Source organism: Zychaea mexicana, assembly GCF_025766255.1.
Source record: "Zychaea mexicana strain RSA 1403 chromosome Unknown BDB00scaffold_212, whole genome shotgun sequence".
Taxonomy (NCBI): domain Eukaryota; kingdom Fungi; phylum Mucoromycota; class Mucoromycetes; order Mucorales; family Lichtheimiaceae; genus Zychaea; species Zychaea mexicana.
The window spans coordinates 1,563-19,219 of NW_026516875.1; the positions used below are offsets into that span (position 1 = coordinate 1,563).

General features: G+C 45.0%; 8 protein-coding genes across 8 annotated transcripts; 4 read left to right on the forward strand and 4 right to left on the reverse strand.

Moving 5' to 3' along the window:
- The first annotated feature begins 2,807 nt into the window (after window positions 1-2,807).
- On the forward strand, window positions 2,808-3,120 carry BDB00DRAFT_862491 (uncharacterized protein). Its single transcript, XM_053126068.1, has one exon. The coding sequence runs from the start codon at window positions 2,837-2,839 to the stop codon at window positions 3,017-3,019; it is 183 nt and encodes a 60-aa protein (XP_052972468.1). The 5' UTR covers window positions 2,808-2,836; the 3' UTR covers window positions 3,020-3,120.
- A 249-nt stretch (window positions 3,121-3,369) lies between these two features.
- BDB00DRAFT_880064 (uncharacterized protein) lies at window positions 3,370-3,909 on the reverse strand (the record flags this gene model as incomplete). Its single annotated transcript, XM_053127946.1, has 3 exons — window positions 3,370-3,504; window positions 3,603-3,716; window positions 3,880-3,909. 3 exons carry the CDS (start codon window positions 3,907-3,909, stop codon window positions 3,370-3,372), a joined length of 279 nt encoding a protein of 92 aa, XP_052972469.1.
- A 48-nt stretch (window positions 3,910-3,957) lies between these two features.
- On the forward strand, window positions 3,958-6,589 carry BDB00DRAFT_862494 (SART-1 protein). Its single transcript, XM_053126069.1, has 3 exons — window positions 3,958-4,132; window positions 4,210-4,389; window positions 4,487-6,589. The coding sequence occupies exons 1-3, from the start codon at window positions 4,101-4,103 to the stop codon at window positions 6,570-6,572; spliced, it is 2,298 nt and encodes a 765-aa protein (XP_052972470.1). The 5' UTR covers window positions 3,958-4,100; the 3' UTR covers window positions 6,573-6,589.
- BDB00DRAFT_943713 (uncharacterized protein) lies at window positions 6,590-9,090 on the reverse strand. The gene is made up of 5 exons (XM_053129463.1): window positions 8,269-9,090; window positions 8,145-8,190; window positions 7,886-8,075; window positions 7,685-7,798; window positions 6,590-7,612 (listed from the first exon to the last, which is right to left on the reverse strand). Exons 1-5 carry the CDS (start codon window positions 8,766-8,768, stop codon window positions 6,672-6,674), a joined length of 1,791 nt encoding a protein of 596 aa, XP_052972471.1. The 5' UTR covers window positions 8,769-9,090; the 3' UTR covers window positions 6,590-6,671.
- Window positions 9,091-9,176: 86 nt separating this feature from the next.
- Window positions 9,177-10,238, forward strand: BDB00DRAFT_862500 (MGC131207 protein-like protein). The gene is made up of 5 exons (XM_053126070.1): window positions 9,177-9,266; window positions 9,427-9,536; window positions 9,608-9,757; window positions 9,832-9,954; window positions 10,078-10,238. The coding sequence occupies exons 1-5, from the start codon at window positions 9,231-9,233 to the stop codon at window positions 10,184-10,186; spliced, it is 528 nt and encodes a 175-aa protein (XP_052972472.1). The 5' UTR covers window positions 9,177-9,230; the 3' UTR covers window positions 10,187-10,238.
- Window positions 10,239-10,386: 148 nt separating this feature from the next.
- BDB00DRAFT_862503 (SURF4 family-domain-containing protein) lies at window positions 10,387-11,668 on the forward strand. The gene is made up of 2 exons (XM_053126071.1): window positions 10,387-10,768; window positions 10,907-11,668. Exons 1-2 carry the CDS (start codon window positions 10,529-10,531, stop codon window positions 11,492-11,494), a joined length of 828 nt encoding a protein of 275 aa, XP_052972473.1. The 5' UTR covers window positions 10,387-10,528; the 3' UTR covers window positions 11,495-11,668.
- BDB00DRAFT_862504 (uncharacterized protein) lies at window positions 11,526-13,782 on the reverse strand. The gene is made up of 4 exons (XM_053126072.1): window positions 12,793-13,782; window positions 12,337-12,696; window positions 12,150-12,254; window positions 11,526-12,012 (listed from the first exon to the last, which is right to left on the reverse strand). The coding sequence occupies exons 1-4, from the start codon at window positions 13,309-13,311 to the stop codon at window positions 11,761-11,763; spliced, it is 1,236 nt and encodes a 411-aa protein (XP_052972474.1). The 5' UTR covers window positions 13,312-13,782; the 3' UTR covers window positions 11,526-11,760.
- Window positions 13,783-15,799: 2,017 nt separating this feature from the next.
- BDB00DRAFT_862510 (galactose-1-phosphate uridylyltransferase) lies at window positions 15,800-17,575 on the reverse strand. Its single transcript, XM_053126073.1, has 2 exons — window positions 16,213-17,575; window positions 15,800-16,131 (listed from the first exon to the last, which is right to left on the reverse strand). The coding sequence occupies exons 1-2, from the start codon at window positions 17,178-17,180 to the stop codon at window positions 16,014-16,016; spliced, it is 1,086 nt and encodes a 361-aa protein (XP_052972475.1). The 5' UTR covers window positions 17,181-17,575; the 3' UTR covers window positions 15,800-16,013.
- Window positions 17,576-17,657: the final 82 nt, after the last annotated feature.

Below are 17,657 nucleotides of genomic sequence, written 5' to 3' on the forward strand. Positions count from 1 at the left end.
CAATGTCCAGTCCGAGTAGCAGGAAAAGAAGGTCAGCTTTGAATGCCGACCTAAAATTGCTTAAGAAAAAAAAACCCTTTCTCACTTTTATACACACACACACACAAAAAAAGTTTTCCCTGTTCAAACACGCCTTACAAGAGCAAGAAAAGGAGAAGGGGTTAGCCGATCGTATTTCTATATACACCAACTCAACGCGATCGCAAAACACGAAAAAACAAAGCACTAAATACGACGACGGCACACGCGTGCGCTCTCTCTTCCTCTCTCTCTTTTTCTTACTTAAACAACCATAAAGAAAAAAAAAACGAAACCAACGATCTCGGGTGTGGGAGAGGTTTTCTTTTTAAGCGCAATTGGTCGATGAAAAAAAGAGACAACACAACAACAACAACTACTACTTTATCCGACTCTGATATATCGTTGCAATTGTCTGATGCGTCACCGTTATCGTCTGATTCTTTCAGCGAAGAGGACGAACATTATGCTCATCGACGATTTCCGGATATGAAGGATAGCAAAAAAAAGATCAGCAACAAGAGCAACCGTAAAACTCTTAGCAACAAAAGCAGTAAAAAGAAAAAGAAAGAAATCGAGCAAGAACAGTATTGTATTTGTCGTAAAGGATATGACGGCAACGAATTTATGATTGCTTGCGACGCTTGTCAAGGTATTCAAATTAGGGCTTCCCTCTTCACAGAGCCCATGGTTTTGTCTCTCTCTCTCAACTCACCCTGCTATCCACATCTAATATAGAATGGTTCCACGGACAATGTGTTGGTGTCCAGCCAAAGACAGTGACGGACCAGTACTTTTGTGATGCATGTACAGCCAAGCAAGAAGCCGAGGCTAGAGCAGCCAAAGAAGCAGCTGAGGCCGAAGCACGGAGAGCAGCAGCAGCCGAAGCCAAAGCGGCAGCAGAAGCGGCAGCGGCCAAGGCGGCTGCAGAGGCAGCAGCAGCAGCAGCAACAACAGAAAAGAAAGGACGCAAGGGCAAAGGTTTGTTACAGTAAATGTGGCGTTTGAAGAATTGGGGAAGTAACGTCTTTTTTTTTTCTCTACAGGTCGGAATAAAAAAGGACGACGGAAAAAGGAACAACCTGTCAAATTACCCGAGGTACGGATATCTCTGTCACATGAGGAAGAGGATCTCGATGACATTTGTCCGGTGTGCGACACAGAATGTACTTGTGGAGCAGCAACAGCAACAACAACAACAACAACAACAACAGCAGCAGCAGCAGCGCCTGAAGCAGTTGCAATTGATATCACCATGGACGAAGACGATGTCGACATTGACGCCAACCTCATCAATAACGAAACGCCAGTAGCCACAGATGTATGGCAAGTGGCAGAAGAGAAAGCAGCAAAAGCAGCAGTAGCAGCGGATGATCAAAAGGTGGTTGTTGTTGAAGGATTTGAAGAAGAACATCCAATAGAAACCAACAAGAAAGGCCGAAGGAAACCGAAAAAGAAGAAACCTACCACGTCTTTGAAAACAGCGCCACCGCCACCGCCACCTATTATCCATGACGACGTTGATGATGATCAAGATGCAGCGATCGATGACGACGACGACATGGATTCGCTCATTTTGCTATCCGACAGTCGAACTGATATCGAGAGCAGGACCACAGGCTCGTGCAATTCGAGCATCCATATTGACTCGGGTGACGACGAGGATATCGAAAGGATCGAAGAACGAGCCATCATTGAAGAATTGGAGGTGCATGACGATGAAGAAGAGGATGATGACGATGACGAAGAAGATAGCGATGATGATAGTGACGACGAAGCGTATTATTACTATGCCGAGGAAGATAGCAACGATATCCATTATGTCCAACAAGAAAGCGATACTGGTGAAATGGAAGACCAAGCGTATCCCATTACCGTATACCATGGTTGGAACTCATCTGACGAAGAAAGTGACGATGAAGACGACTACGAGCTCCATCATAATCATCATCATCATCATCATTACCATCATGTGGAAGATGACGATGGCAACGACGACGACGACGAAGAAGAAGAAGCTGTGATGATGGATACGAGTGCGGTTGGAGGGGGACAAGCTGCAACTGACGACAATGGTGTGCTGTTTGACAGCATTGCAGCAGCATTCATGCAGATACTCGCACCATTAACAGACAGTAACCATGTGGATTTGAACGCGCTTGGGTTAAGCACCGAGGATGTGGCAGTCGGTCGACGACCCTCGTTACCTAGCAGTGCCGTTTCTGCACATCATCAAGGGGGCGGTGGATCACACGCCACTACAGGTGCGGACGCGTTTGAAGCGTTAGGAGCATTGTCGGCGATGCCTTTTCAACAACAACAACAACAACAACAACAACAGTTATCATCGACGACGACGACAACGACACCGCATTTGAAGACTGTCAAGGAAGAGGATGAAGAAGCAACAGGTCAAGAAGAGGATACCGCTCACAATATAGCAGCAGCAGGAGAAGATCCATTGTCAGCCCTTGCCACTGTCGCGGCAGCTGCATTAACACAGCAAAGTTTTCAAGAACAGTTATTGGATCTTGTTGCAGCAGCAACAGCGACTACGTCAAACTCATCTTCCTCGGCGCCATCAACGCCGTTGCTTCATCAACAAGATGCTTCGAACCACGATAACAACAATGATGATAGTAGTAGTAATAGCAGCAGCCATCATAAACGTAGTGCAACAACACCAATGACCTCGTCTCTCGAGCAGCATACGAAAAAGCGACGGGTATCGAATGCAACAAGCAGTTCGAGTTCCTCGGCATCGCCGTTGTCAATAGAAGCAGCAGCAGCAGCAGCAAATAGCAATGAACCGGTATCGATGGATGAGCTAGTAGACACGTCGCAATTATACACACAGTCCTCGTCCAGGTCACCATCGCCTGAAGAAGATGCTGACGAACTAGATACCCGATTATCCCGTGACCTGTCTCGTTGGCAGCGTGTCCCCATCGGTGCATTCCGTTTAATGCGATCCAAAAACAAACTCTGGCTGGAACGCTAACTTTGTAAGAAAGAAGAAGAAAAAGTGGTAGATCATTCTTTTTCTTCCCACCCCACCCCCTCCCCAATCCTCCCTTCCCCTTCCTTGACGTATTACTACTACTACTACTACTACTAACACTTTTTAGCGCATATTTACACATCATGACATTCCATTTAAATACTCCACACTCACATCCTATATATAAACCACAATGCATCCCATACTTCCACTCTCAAAAAGAAAACACTTTGTACAGAAAAAAAAAGTTATTATCGTTGTAGTTGTTGTTGCTGTTGTTGTACATTACATCGTTCTTTTTTATGCATTTTTCACACCAAACAAAATAAAAAAAAATCTCGCATTTTCCTTCAATCCTGTTGATTCTGTTGTTGTTGTTGTTGTTGTTGTTGTTGCTGTTCCCGATACTTTCTCCATCGTTCTTCTCGTTCTGCTTTCATTGTTACTAATGCATCTTTCACTTCGTCCGAGGTGGTTGGAGGTTTCTACAAGTAATATTTAATCTCGTTAACCTTTTTTTTTTGTTCTCTCTCTCTCTCTCCCGCATACCGTTATGCATATACAGTTAAGGTTTCCAACTTACGGTGGTCGTTTCATAATCGGGCCAGAACTTGATACCTTTCACATTTCTATCGTAAAAGTCAGGTCCACCAAAGTAGAGCATGACGCCTACGGGGAAAAATACATAGAATCCAAACTTGTGCACATTTAAAAAAAAAGAGTTGCCGTCATTAGTTTTTTGATATAAAGTTCATTCAAACTGGTCTTGATGGTTTTCAAAGAGGGGAGCCGCCAAACATATAAAGTGTTTCAGCTGCGTAGAATATGTATCATTAAAGCTCATGGGTGCACAACATTACCTTTACGACTTCTAATCGAGGTCCTCCCATCTTATATGCTATTTTGTTTAAAAAGCCACTGTTTCCCCCAAGCAGGGAGCTTTATGGCAAAGACACCAAAAGGATTACACCGCAGCCCAGCCTTCCTCATTCAAGTGCCGCCAGTCGATTTCCAAGAGGTTCGAGCACACACTTGGTTTCTACTCTTGGTTTTTTTCCCTTGTGTATTAAAACTGTACTAAATGGCTGAATCGATCTCACTGGAAGAGACCAAGTATGTTCAAATTATGCTTAACTCCACCTACTATGAAAATAACATGACTAAATGGCATCTTCTTCAACTTATAATAGTGCATTACGAGCCAAATTAGGTCTCCCTGCTCTAGGCGGCGGTGCCGGCGACGGTGATGCCGAAGAAGGAGAGGAGCAATCTGTCGATCGTGACAAAGAAGCCTACGAAAACTATCAAAAACAAAAAGAAGAAGAAGAAAAGCAAAAGAAAGCCGAAGAAATTAAGGCACGAATTGAAAAGTAAGCATTGCTCCCTTGTTTTCTTAATAAAAGTGTACGCAGAAATTAGAGAGAGAAATACTCAACGTATATGGATTCCCTTTTTTCATAAAAACAGATCCAAAAATCGAAAAAAAAATTTGGAAAAACTCAAAGGCAAAGGTCTGGGCGAAGTCGACAATGACGAAAATGACGATAGTGCACTAAGTTGGATTCGCAAATCACGAAAACGAGAAAAAGAATTGGCGGAACGACGAGCACGAGAACAAGCCGAGATGGACGATGCTTTTGCTACCTCCAGCAACAACGGCGCTACTCGGAGCAAACGAAAATCGACAGCAAACAACAATTATGATGCTGACGCGCTGTCTGGATTAAAAGTGGCTCACGACGTGTCTGAGTTCGCAGAAGGTGGCGAGACGATTTTGACGTTAAAAGACCGTGGTATTCTGGACGACGATCACGATGAAAACGATCCACAAGAGGCGGTCGATGAATTATCCAATGTCAATTTAGAAGACAAGGAACGGCTGCAAAAGAATTTGGAAAACAAGAAAAAGAAGCCAGGCTACAATCCATATGACGACGAAGAGTTTATTCTTGGAGGCAAGAAAAAGAGTTTATTGCCACACTATGATGAGCAAACTGGACCTCAAGGATTCCAGATTGGTGAACAAGGACGGATTCTAAGCGAACAAGCTCAAGAAAAACAACAAGAGCAGAGCGTTTCTGAAAAACTCAAGGCACAGACCCTGTCGTATCAAAAGATGCAGGAAATCAAGGACTATTATACCCAAGACGAAGTCAATCTCAGTTTCAAGAAGCCGAAAAAGAAGAAAAAGAGCAAGTTGCGCAATAAACGAACCAAGCAGCCGGAAGACGAAGAAGATGAAACTTTAGCTAGTACTACTAGCACAACCACTGAGCAACCGTCCAAAGCATCATCAACAACGGCAAAACCAAAAACAATAGACACGGATACCAGTTTTGTGGACGACGACGATCTTCAGATGGCATTATCACGAACACGACGTGCTGTCAACCGCCAACGAGAAAAGAAATCGAAAAAGATGACACCGGAGGAAATCGCACGATCCATTGTTGCAGAACGAGGTTATCAGCAAGGCGATGATGGACAAGAGGGAGGAGGAGGAGGCGATAACGAAGATGGCGGATTGGTGCTTTCGGAAATGACCGAATTTGTGAATTCGATTGGTACGGAAGGCGTATTTACGCCACGCGAGCCAGCACGGTCTGTACGAGAAGCCCAGGCAGTAGCAGAAAAGGCAGCAAGTGAATCGCCAGCTGCGCCGATGCAAGGAACTGAAGAAGCGGTGACTGCCACGACGCTACAAGACGTTCCTGAAGAAGAAGAAGAATCAACACAGCAATCCATGACGAAAAAAGATGCGGAAGAAGTAAAAGAAGAAGAAGAAGAAGAAGCATCGACCGCCATCATGGAAGAACCGCTTGTGAGCAAGGGTATGGCAGCGACCTTGTCGCTGTTGAGCCAGAAGGGATTTGTTGCCAAGGCTACGGAAGAACAGCTGAAGCGGGACCGAGACCAGGCGTCACGGATGCGATGGATTGCGGAGCAAAAGAAGAAAGACGTCCAACGGGAACGCGAACGCGAGCAAGAGAAACAACGACAACGCGAGCGCGATCGGGAGTATCGCGGCAGCAATATGCAGCAACGAGGAGGCGCGGACCGAGAACGGGCCAGAGAACGCGAGCGCGAGCGCGAACGCGAAAAGGAACTTGAAGAACGCGAGGCGATGCGAGAATTTGAAAAACGAATGGAAGAATACAAGCCGGATGTCAAACTCGAATATTACGATGAACACGGCCATCAGATGAACACCAAGGAAGCGTTCCGGTTCATGTCGCACAAGTTCCACGGCAAGACGTCGGGCAAGACCAAGACGGAGAAGCGGATGGCCAAGTTGGAGGAAGAACTGAAACTCAACATGATGAGCAATAACGACACACCTTTGAATTTGGCGACCAAACTTTTGGAACGACAGCAGCGGACGGGAAATGCACATGTTGTTTTGAGTGTGGGTAATCGCGGTGTGGCAGCGCCTACTGATCCAGAACTTGCTGCTGGTGCTTCATCATCCACATCCTCTACAGGAAAACGTGCACGAGCTATGAGTGAGGATGATGATGACGTTGATGTACCAAGTGACAAAAAGAGAAAATAAAAGCTGTCTGATGAGGAATTTTTATTCTGTTGTGGAAAACGTTGTGGGTATAATCAGTCATATTGTGAAACAGTAGAGAGAGGTGGGAACAGCACACTACTACAGTTGGCTAGAGGAGAAGGATGTTGATGTAGTGCTAAGGGGTGAGGTCAAAGGAGCTAAAAGTGTGTGTTCGCCACTAGGAGGTGGACTTTGTCCGGTTTCTGAAAGAGTTCTTCTGTTGTCGTCATGAGGAATATGGATAGCGACTGACTGTTGTTGTTGATGGTCTGAATCATCATCATCATCATCATCATCATCGCCAGTTCGCAACGCTCCAGACATGGAAGGACCATCATCACCGTTGTCTTGTTTCTCTTTGTTAATGAGAGAAAGCAACCAATGCATAAAGGATGCGAATTGGGGATGGCGGTACGGTATATAGGCCTTTGTTGTGTCCGGATGGTCATACGTGATGATCGGACTGCTTGGTGGACCACCACCGCCGCCTTTTCTATCTTTACGTTCGAGTCGATGTGCGTCTGTTGCGGAAAGTCGATATATAAAGCTTGCGTCGAGGGCGGGACTCGGGCATGTGCTGTATGTGGCGCGAGAAGCAGCGGATGGACTCGTGCTTTGCAAAATACATGGAGGGATATTAACACAACGTACGGGTATCATTCGGAAATCGTTTGGTTGTAGTGGCAACTGCTGTTGTTGTGGTTGAAACAAGGATTTTTCTCGTCTGTTCATTTCTTGCGGCTGTTGCTCCTGTACTTGTTGTTGTTGTTGTTGATCTGTTATATCGTAATCATCTTGCTCTACTGACAATGTTGTCGTTGTCGTCGCTGTTTCTTGCTGTTGGCAAATAGTGCAATTGCTTATCAATGCGTCAAGAAGAACTCGGTTACTGCTGCTATTCGCATCGTTAGCGTCATGCAGTTTGACGACCTTGAGACATTGATATTCATTCACATAGTATTGATATCGCTTTTTGTATTCCTCAGACAGTATATGAGTGACGGTAGGATCTGTAAAGAATACGATTGTAATATACACGCCTATAAATGTATGGACGGTTACTATCTGTGTGTGTGTGTGTACACCCTTTGTTTCTTGAGAGTAATCGTTACCTTCCAAGCAGCTAAAGACAGTTCCAAACATGGCCAGCTCGTAAGACGACTTTCTGTTGTTCCGGAACACCAGTAACTGAGCGATAAAGCCCCATATATTAGCAATGAACGGTACTACAGTTATTATTGTAAAAAAAATAATAATCAGTCCAGTCTCTCTATCCGAAGCAAGTGCTTAGTATCCTTTCCTATAGAACTTACTAAGTGGATATAAGATACAACGCAATAATACACGGGCAATGATTGCAGATTGATGTCTTCGCTGAACGGGCTCGCGTCTGAGGATTTTGCCAAACTTGGTATGCTGTTCTCGCACCAACTTGATCGTTGCTATGACTGAGCAACCAAAGGCAATAACAACGAGGAACATAAGAAAGGAATAGTGGTCAATCTATAAAAGATGTATTAACGCACACTTTTTCTCCCTTTCTCTAGTCTTGTATATTCTTTGGGGCCTTACCCAAACAGCGTCTCCACATCGACTGCTTTCATAAAATATATTAAACCTATGTCGCGTGAAACGATTCAATTTTAGACGTCCGGTGGAGCAGATGTTTTTAAAGGGAAAAAAAGGCTTTACTTACCAGCAAGAGGAATGGCCCCCGGCGCTAACACACGGGTGTTGTGCCACATAGGTGGGAAACACGATGGAACACAAGCAGTAAAGCAGAATAAACGAAAAATAAAAAAGCTGGAGACGACGTTTGCTTGTCCTGTTGAAGTTCAAGACAAAGACAATGAGCAAGTTGATGCCGACGATGGTCAAGAACCCGGTGCCGAGTATGCCAAAAAACTGCAGGGCGACACCAGAAGAAAGACAAAAGCGTGAAGCATCGTCGATCGCAACGACGGCGATGTTCAATATGGCCACAACCACGTTGGCAAAGCTGGCAACCCACACACAGCGAAGCGAGACGCGGTCGGCTCGTGATCGATAGATGAGACGGAGACAGACATAAGTGACCGAGGTGATGAAGGATGCAAACAGGGATAAGGAGGAGCATGCGACTGCGGCGGTGCGTAAGCTGATGAATTGCTCATATGTCAGGCCAAGGTAGGTGTCCTCGTGCGAAAGGTGGTCCATAACATGGATGACAGAGTGTGTTTTAAGCTGAAAAGAAAAAGAGTAAAGAGGTACCCATGCTTAGAAAGGAAGGTTTTTTTAAACCATTCACCTTTTACCCTTCTTTATATAGTGGCCCTCTCTCTTTTTATTTTCCTGCAAGGGTTCTCAGTAGCTTTTAACAAAAGCTGCCAAAACAGAGCAAATGAAATTTTGGTATAAGAAATATGATATGAAGATCTTCGATCTCATAACCCTGGAAAGATCCCGACTAGAAAAGGGTTATGCGGAACCAGACATTTTGGCTTTTTTGCCCTAAAATGAAAAATGTTGTCATGCCAACCGTTGCAATTTGATTGGATGAATCAAAGAGGGAGTAATGTATAACCGAGAGGGTAAGAAAACGCGTTCTTTAATTTTCAACAAGCAACCAAAAAAAAAGGGGGGGAGGGTGTTGCCAAAGATTATCACCAGTACGAAATCATGTTTGCAGAATTACGACGCATGAATGCGCGACAGGTAAATAAAAAAGAATGAAACACATTCCCATCGCGTTGATTGTGTGATTGTACTTAAGGCAAAAATTACAAATGGTCTTGCAACACACACACACACACACACACACAAAAAGGCCAGATGAGAAGAACTGAATAAACTATTGAAAAAAAAAAAAAAAAAGGTCGCGCTGCAAGTGATGAACATTTTGACGATTGTGTCGACAGCACTCATGATTTGGAAAGGACTTGCGCTTGCTCTCAACACAGAAAGCCCCATTGTGGTTGTATTAAGGTAAGTCGAGTTTGTGAGTAGTAGCAACAGTAGTTGGAAAAACTAAAACAATGATTGGATGCTGCTACCAGTGGAAGTATGCGACCTGGGTTTGACCGCGGCGACTTGCTATTACTGTCGTTGCCACAAAAGGATCCCATCGATGTCAATGATATCTGTGTGTTCAAACTGCCTGGACGTGATGTGCCGATTGTCCATCGGGTGATCAAGTTACATGACGAGTAAGTTCGACTTGTGTCCCGCTTCTCTACCATCACGAGAAGGTTGTTTCACTCAAAGAAATGGATGTGTTTAGTGCGGCTACGGGAAAGCAGATGCTGTTGACCAAAGGTGACAACAACACGAGAGACGACCGTGGATTGTACGACTATAAACAGATGTGGATCCATCGTGAGCACGTCGTAGGCAAAGTGAAAGGGTAATAATAATAAAAAAAAGAGAGAGAGAGTCGGAACTACGGGCGGGACGGAAGGGATGGGCTTAACAAGCGGGAATGGAAACATATAAAACATGTGCTTACGATGTTTATGCGGTTATTTAGATTTGTGCCGTATGTCGGGATGCTGACTATCCTTATGAACGATTATCCTTGGCTCAAGTTTGCATTACTCGGTGTTATTGGACTGTTTGTTCTTGTCCATCGAGAGTAGAATCAATAAACGTCTTTCTTTTGTTCTTGATTACGTATGCTTTTTGGTGTGGTAGTAGTAGTAGAAGTAGTAAAAGGCTGTTATGCACTCCCCCCCCCTCTATGCTGCTGCCACGTACCACTCCGTTGTTCCCAAAAATGTCAATCGCGTCGCACAATGCTCGTATTTTGGTTAATTGGGATGGAATTAGGAAAGCACGAGAGAGAGAGAGAGAGAGAGAGGGTCCGTTTTTTTTCTGCGCCCACCAGACCAATCCCCGTTTTCCGCTTTTCCCTCTCTCTCTCTCTCTTTCTCTCTTTCACATATATATACATACGACGCACGGTAGCCTCGAGGGATACAATGTCAGAATTCAAGGAACAGTTGGAAGCATTTAGCTCCAAAGCAGAAGATATTATTGATCGCGTTGGCCAACCGTTGAAGCCTTATATTCCCATTATCGGCCGCTTCTTGATTGTCGCCACGTTCCTTGAGGATGCGCTTCGAATCTCGACCCAGTGGGAAGACCAGTTGTTGTTCATGGAACAACGTCGTCATTTCCCTTCCGGACTTTCACATCTCTTTCTCGGTCTCAATGTCATTGTAACGTATATTTTTTTTTGCTGCTGATATTTTCAACGCTTGTTGTTGGTCTTTTTTTCTTTTTTTGGGGGGGGGAAAGGATATTTTGCGCGCCAAAGGATGAGTGTTTTTCTGACGACATCAATGAACTCTATTTAGCTTATGACGGCAGGCTCAATTTTGGTTATCGCCAAACGGTATCAAAACTATGCAGTATACGGACTACTGAGCACGGTGGTAGCGCAGGCCTTTGGCTATGGCTTAGTATTCAACTTTCAGTTCTTCTTGCGCAACTTGTCTGTGGTTGGCGGTCTGGTGATGGTTTTGTCAGACTCGATGAAGCAGCAGAAGCAAATGTTTGCGGCACTCCCACAGCTGTCTGAAATGGACAGACGCACATACCTGCAGTTGGCTGGCCGCATCCTGTTGATCTTTTTGTTTATTGGCTCTGCATTCCATGGTGACTGGTCGCTTTCGCGTGTCTTTGTCTCGCTGTTGGGTCTGGTGGCGTGTGTGATGGTGGCCGTGGGGTTCAAGGCCCGATGGTCTGCCATGTTCTTGGTGCTCTTCCTGTCCGTGTTCAACATCCTCATCAACAACTTTTGGTCGGTCAGCCACAGCTACTTCAAACGCGACTTTTTAAAGTACGACTTTTTCCAGACGCTGTCGACCGTGGGTGGGTTCCTGTTGTTGGTCAACATGGGCCCGGGTGGATATTCCATTGACGAAAAGAAGAAGGCCTTTTGACATCCACAAAGGGAATCTGTAAATTATATCACCACCAAAGGGAGCCCCTTTCACCCACCCACCCTTACTTCCGCCCTATTGTATTTGTACTCTCTCTCTCTCTCTCTCTCTCTCTCTCTCTCTTCACACGCACTCACAAGCATCACGCAACAGCACCGAAAAACCAAAAGAAACCATATAGCCAATATCCAAGACTGAGAAAATCAAAATAACACAGCCAACGGCAATGCTGGTCATTTGAAGTTATTCTTTAATTATTATTATTATTACACCGGTAACGTCATGGGATCGACATGTTCCTGCTCCGCATGGGTCGTGATGCATTTCCGACGGTGTTCTGCGATAGCGTCAAGCAAATTGATTATCAGCAGCTTTTCATGGATCAAGCGCAGCTCGGCTGTTGGCTTGTGATCCTTTAATGCAATCACAAAGTCCTGTAGTGCCCACGCCGAGATGATATAGAGCGTTTCTGTACCAAATCCAAAGTTGCGCATGGTTCGGCAATAGGTCCTGTCAACCTGCAATATCATTATCATGATCAGAGGAGACATGTAAGCATACACATACTACGCCGTGTAGAGCCAAAGAGCAAGTTTCTCTTTTCATGTAGTATAGCAATGGAAGAGATGCTCTCTCGCCTTAATGTCACACCCACCTCTTCCGTCAATTGTGCCACTGCCGAAGCCCATTTCTCGGCAGGTGACTTTTTCGAAGCATTCTTATTTGATATGGACATCTTTCGGATCTTGGAAGCGATTGCCTTTTTGTGTGTAGTCATGAAATGAATAGACAAAACTACGCAACGAACATATGATATATATATAAAAAAAGATATACGTTACCGCATCAGCTTTGTTTCGAACGAAAAACACAGGTACATCATAGTCTATTGCGCGTCTCGCCAATTTGATATCGGTGGCCATGAGTCGTTCGGCAGAAACAATCACTAACGCATCAAATGCACCCAGACAATGTCTGTGAAAATATTGCTTTGCGCTGCCGCAGTTGACACTGGGCATGTCCCAAAGCATGAGCGAGTGCAGTAATGGGTGCTTGTACCCTCGTGACTTATCACCGCTATTAGAACGAGCACCATGCGCGTTTACTGTTGTTGTAGTGTTGCTGATGTCGGCGGCTTCACGGACCGGAGCGGCATCGGCATGACCCTCTTTGTATCCGAGTAGCCCATTGAGTAATGCTGACTATAATACAAAATGTATGTGCAACCCGCCCAACATTTTCTATTAATACACATATATTTTACCGAGTGTCAAGATATCTATAAGAAGCCAACATACTTTCCCGGTTCCAGGGCAACCGACAATAGCCACATTATAATAGTTGTCACTGTCCAAGCCCATCGATTGGCGCGCATGGTCGCGATACTCGACAGAGGGCAAGAGCGGTGGCGGCCGAGTAGTCGTGCCAAACAAAACCTCCATTTGCTGCCACATGACAAGAAACGGAGCGATCGGTGATGCGATGACACCAAGCAAAAACCCGAGGGTCCCATCGACGATGCAAGAGCCGGTCAATAACTCTTGGTCCAATGCTGTGCCAAACTCGTATGCGCCGATAATGGGACATGCTATCACTACGAACGGCGACATGAGCGTCACGCCAATAGCTTGGGCTCCCTTTTTGGCGTTCTCAATGATCCATAGTCGATCTGCTGTCACAGTGTTGTAGGTTGAAGAGGTATTGCTGTTTTTACAAGTACCGCTGATTCGGACGCTTTGGTTGTTGTCGTTGTCGTCGTCGTCGTGGATGCTAATACTATGACTACTGCCGATACTACTCGACTGGCTGGACCCCATTCTTTTATTTTCTTTTTGTATCAAATGTTGCTATGATGTGTGTGTGTATGTGTGTATTAGTGCAAAAGCAAAAGTGTTAGAGATATTTACAGGAAAAAGAGGGGGTGCCTGAAAACTGTTGGCCTTTGCCGCGCATTTATAGTAACACAATTGCTTTTTACCTGGGTGTTCACCCGTGGGCACAGATCTCCCGGGCCCGATTGCATTGATACCGCCCCTCTTTCCGTTACAGTCATGGTTTGCTCGACGCACGCACATGTCTAGATCATTACACTTTGTCTAAATCGTGTAGTCACACACAATCAAGGCACTTTTAATAATGCTCGTTGACATCAAACCTAGTTAGCATTAACAAGACTGTCAGTTTGGTGTCCTTGGAGAATGTTATGTATATATAACAAGCCTCAACACTGCGATTTGCTCGTGTGCTTCCACAGATATAGTCTACTAGTAGGCCTACTTGAATCTCTCTCTCTCGTTAAGTACAGTGCATAGTGCGCAGTAAAAGCAATATATGATTGTACTTGATACTTTCTTTTATTCATACTATGATATACACTTTTGTTCTTTTCTGTTTTGTTCGTTTTATTGATATATACTTCAACCCCTCATCTTCCCGTTTCCAGCAACTCTGCTAACGATCTATGTGTTGCTGACTGCTACTGATACACTTTATTACTAGTATTGGCCTGCCATTAGTAGTATTCATCATTGCACAACTCTATTCATTCCCCAAATCAAATCTATCTACCTTCAAAAAAACCCCCTTTTTCCATTTTGTAAAACAAGAAAACTGGCAATAGATAGTCGACCATCTATTGAAAGGCGGTTTTTTTTAGATGGTCTGAACCGGGTACAGAACCTGACTTGCAAGGGCTGGCAGGACTTTGTCTTTTCCTTCCGTTTTGGTGTCCTTTTGCACTGTGGCGTATATTATAGCGCTTGATAAAGGTGTGAAAGCTACTCGGTTGCCAATGTCAGCGTATATACAAGTAGCTGCAGCAACACATAGAAATAAAGTACATGTTCTGTTACCCGCCATCGCTATAATCATTGTACAGCTGTCGTATCCGTGTTTTGTTGAGTAAGAACGCATCCCTCTTCCGGCTTCTTATTATCAGCTTGCAGCTTTAACGGGCGCGACATTTTCAGCAGAGCCGCTGCAAAAAGAGAGTAAAAAATGGAAGCATTAACAACTTTTCGATATCATGTTCAACTGAGAATGAGTCGCTTTACCGAAATCGTTGTAGTTGAGTAAATGTAGATGGTTCTGCCTGCAACCATCCTATAGACCAACTACTGCTGCTGTCGTCCTCCTTTCTCTGGAAAGCTGCCGAAGCCAAAGGTTAAGCTGTTTAGAGCTTCATTGTGCGCAATAAACTTTACATTGTTTTACTCCTTAATACGCCACACAAGATCGCTGTCTGGTCGCTGCGTATTCTCATAAAGTCGAAAGCTAAACTCAGGACCGAGCCTTTTGGGACTCGTGGCTGCACTCTAGTCAGAGAGTTCGTCTCAATGCTAAAGATGATTGTGAATTCCATCTCGGGTAGTATCTTTTTTTTTGTACTTGACAAATCCGGACAGCAGTCGATGGTCCGTATAAAACATATAAATGCAGCAAGTGCTGGATAGGTGACTTGTTGCTGGTTTTAGTAGGATATATTCGATTCATCGCAGTAGCTTAATAAGTGACAAGGCAGAGGGGGTCGCCTTTGCAATGAGAACGTGTTTGAAAATAAGCTATCATGTCTGGTTTATGTATATATGGACTCTTGCGATGCTATATAGGAATTATATTCAAGCGAACAGACTGGGTTTCCACTGTTTAACCAGAACAGAAGAAAAGAACGGTGTTGTGGGAGAGATCGGGTAGGTGTGAGAAACTGGTGTGGAAGGATCTCAGGTAATCCTGTTGCTGTTTTTGGGTTAGGATGCAAGCGGCATTCTATAATGAAATAAAAGGCTGTGCTACCTAGCACGGGGATATAATTGATAAAAGGGCTTGTGCGTGATTGTACAAGATTGTGTTATAAATAAATGGAACTACGAGCATAAGAATGATAATGATAATAACTGCCGATAATAGTAGTAGTAGTAGTAGTAAGAGTGATACAAAATAGAACCAGCAATTTGGTAAAGACGCAACGTGCTTTGAGAATGCGTTCAGGTAGGTATTTGATGAGGGATGATGGGTAAAAACCACACACGCGTGCCAAAGGGAACAGTTTTTCACACCAAAAGTCAAAACAAGGGCAAAAAACAGGGTCCAACCTTTTTTTCAAGCCGCAGGTACCATTGCTCCTTTCTGCTGTTTGTCATCGTGGGGATGAGTGAGAGCAGTTGTTGCAGCACCGGAACCCGGTGTACTGGTAGTAGTAGTGGTAGTAGTAGTAGTAGTAGTAGTGTTTGTAGTTTTGGAAGAAGCAGATGTAGCAGCAGTAGACGAGGACGAAGCAAGAACAGAATGATGACAGCAATTGAGCATGGAAAAAAGCAATAGTCTAAGAAAGGACGACATCTTTTGTCGCCACTTCCAGAAGAGTCTATATAATATATTTATATACAACTTGTGTTATTATATACAGTGTGTGTGTGTGTGTGCATGTGTTCTCTAAGCGAAGGTCTTTTTTCCTTCCAAACAACAGAAACAACAGACAGAAAACAGCTTTTAAATCTAATAGTTGGGTAGTGGTAGTGGTTTAAGCAGTGTATCCATTGACTTGCCGATGCTTATAGTGAACTTCAGAGCATGCGCGCAATCGGGCTGCAGCTTGTTCAGGTGTAAGGTCCCGCTGAGGCTCACCTAGCATTTCAAAGCTATACATTTTATAGATGCATAGAACAAGTTGTTAATAGGAGGTTTCTGTAATAGAAAACACAAGAGAAACTATAGCTTACCCAACCAAGAACTTGCGAACAGTAGCGCTTCGGAGCAGAGGAGGATAGAAATGCAAGTGCAGATGAGCATAGTCGTAGTCGCCTTGGACGGGGGCTTGGTGGATGCCCATCGAGTAAGGGAATGCACACTCGAACAGGTTGTCATAACGGCAGGTCACGCGACGCAACATGTCGGCCAAGTCGAGCTTTTGCTGAGCGGACATCTTGGGCAAGCTGGAGACATGGTCCTTTGGCAAGACGAGGGTTTCGAAAGGCCAGAGGGCCCAGAAGGGGACGATGCAGACAAACGATTCGTTTTCAATCACGATGCGTTCCTTGGCCTCGGTTTCGCGTTTGACATAGTTGCACAATAAGCACGAGCACTCGTCGCTTTCGTCTTTGTGTTGTTGCTTGTACAAGGCCAACGACTCCAACTCGACCTGGGGTTCTTCGGGGATCTGTTCCGTCGCCCAGAGTTGACCGTGCGGGTGGGGGTTCGAGCAACCCATTGCGGCGCCCTTGTTTTCAAAGATCTGAACGTGCTTGATATAGTCTTTCTGGGCCAACTCGCTATAGCTCTTCGTCCATTTGTCGACAATCAGGGCGATTTCCGAAACGGACATTTCGGCCATGGTCAGATCGTGGCGCGGGGAGAAGCAAATGACATGGCATTCGCCGCGGACGCCTTCGGCTCTGAGCAGGTCGTCCTGGGTGTCAGGCAGCGCGGGCTGATCAGACTTGACGGCGGCAAAGTCGTTGGGGAAGGAATGGGTGGAAGTGTACGTCGGGTTGTGTTCGCCGTTGGCTCGTTCGTTGCCAGGACACAGGTAGCAGGAGGGGTCGTATTCCGGACGTTTTTCGATCTGGGCGCTTTCACGGTGGCCTTGCCACGGGCGCTGTGTGCGGTGAGGGGAGCACAAAACCCAGGAGCGGGTCAGAGGGTTGTAACGACGGTGGGAATGGTTGTTAAAGTCAAACGAGGAGGACATGGCTGATATGGTGTGTGTTGTGCGTGTTGTTGTTGTGTATCGTGTGTGTGTGTATGTGTGTAAGCAGCGGTAGTAGGAAGAAGAAGAAGAAGAAGGAAGAAGTGTCTATGGAACAAGTGGTAAAATTTCCCCCCTTTTTTTTCTTTTCTGGTTTGCACACCTTTTGTTGTTGTTTTCTGGCTGTTATATATATAATCAGCTAGCACCAAGTGTGCGATTCCCTTTTCCATCCAATCCCGCGGTAACACCTTGATTATATAATTCGTCGGGGTTTTGTAATGCATGTCCGACCACAGGGTTACATAATGTGTCGCTGCTTTCGTGAAACACGCTCTGGAAGGACAAAGTTCCTGTTTGAAGAGGTCCCTGCAACCAAGTGCAAAAAAAAAAAAAAACTATCATCATCATCACCATAACTATCAAGTACAGGAGTGATAGGCAACAGCTACAATGGACAAGCGTCGTTCTTTTTTTATT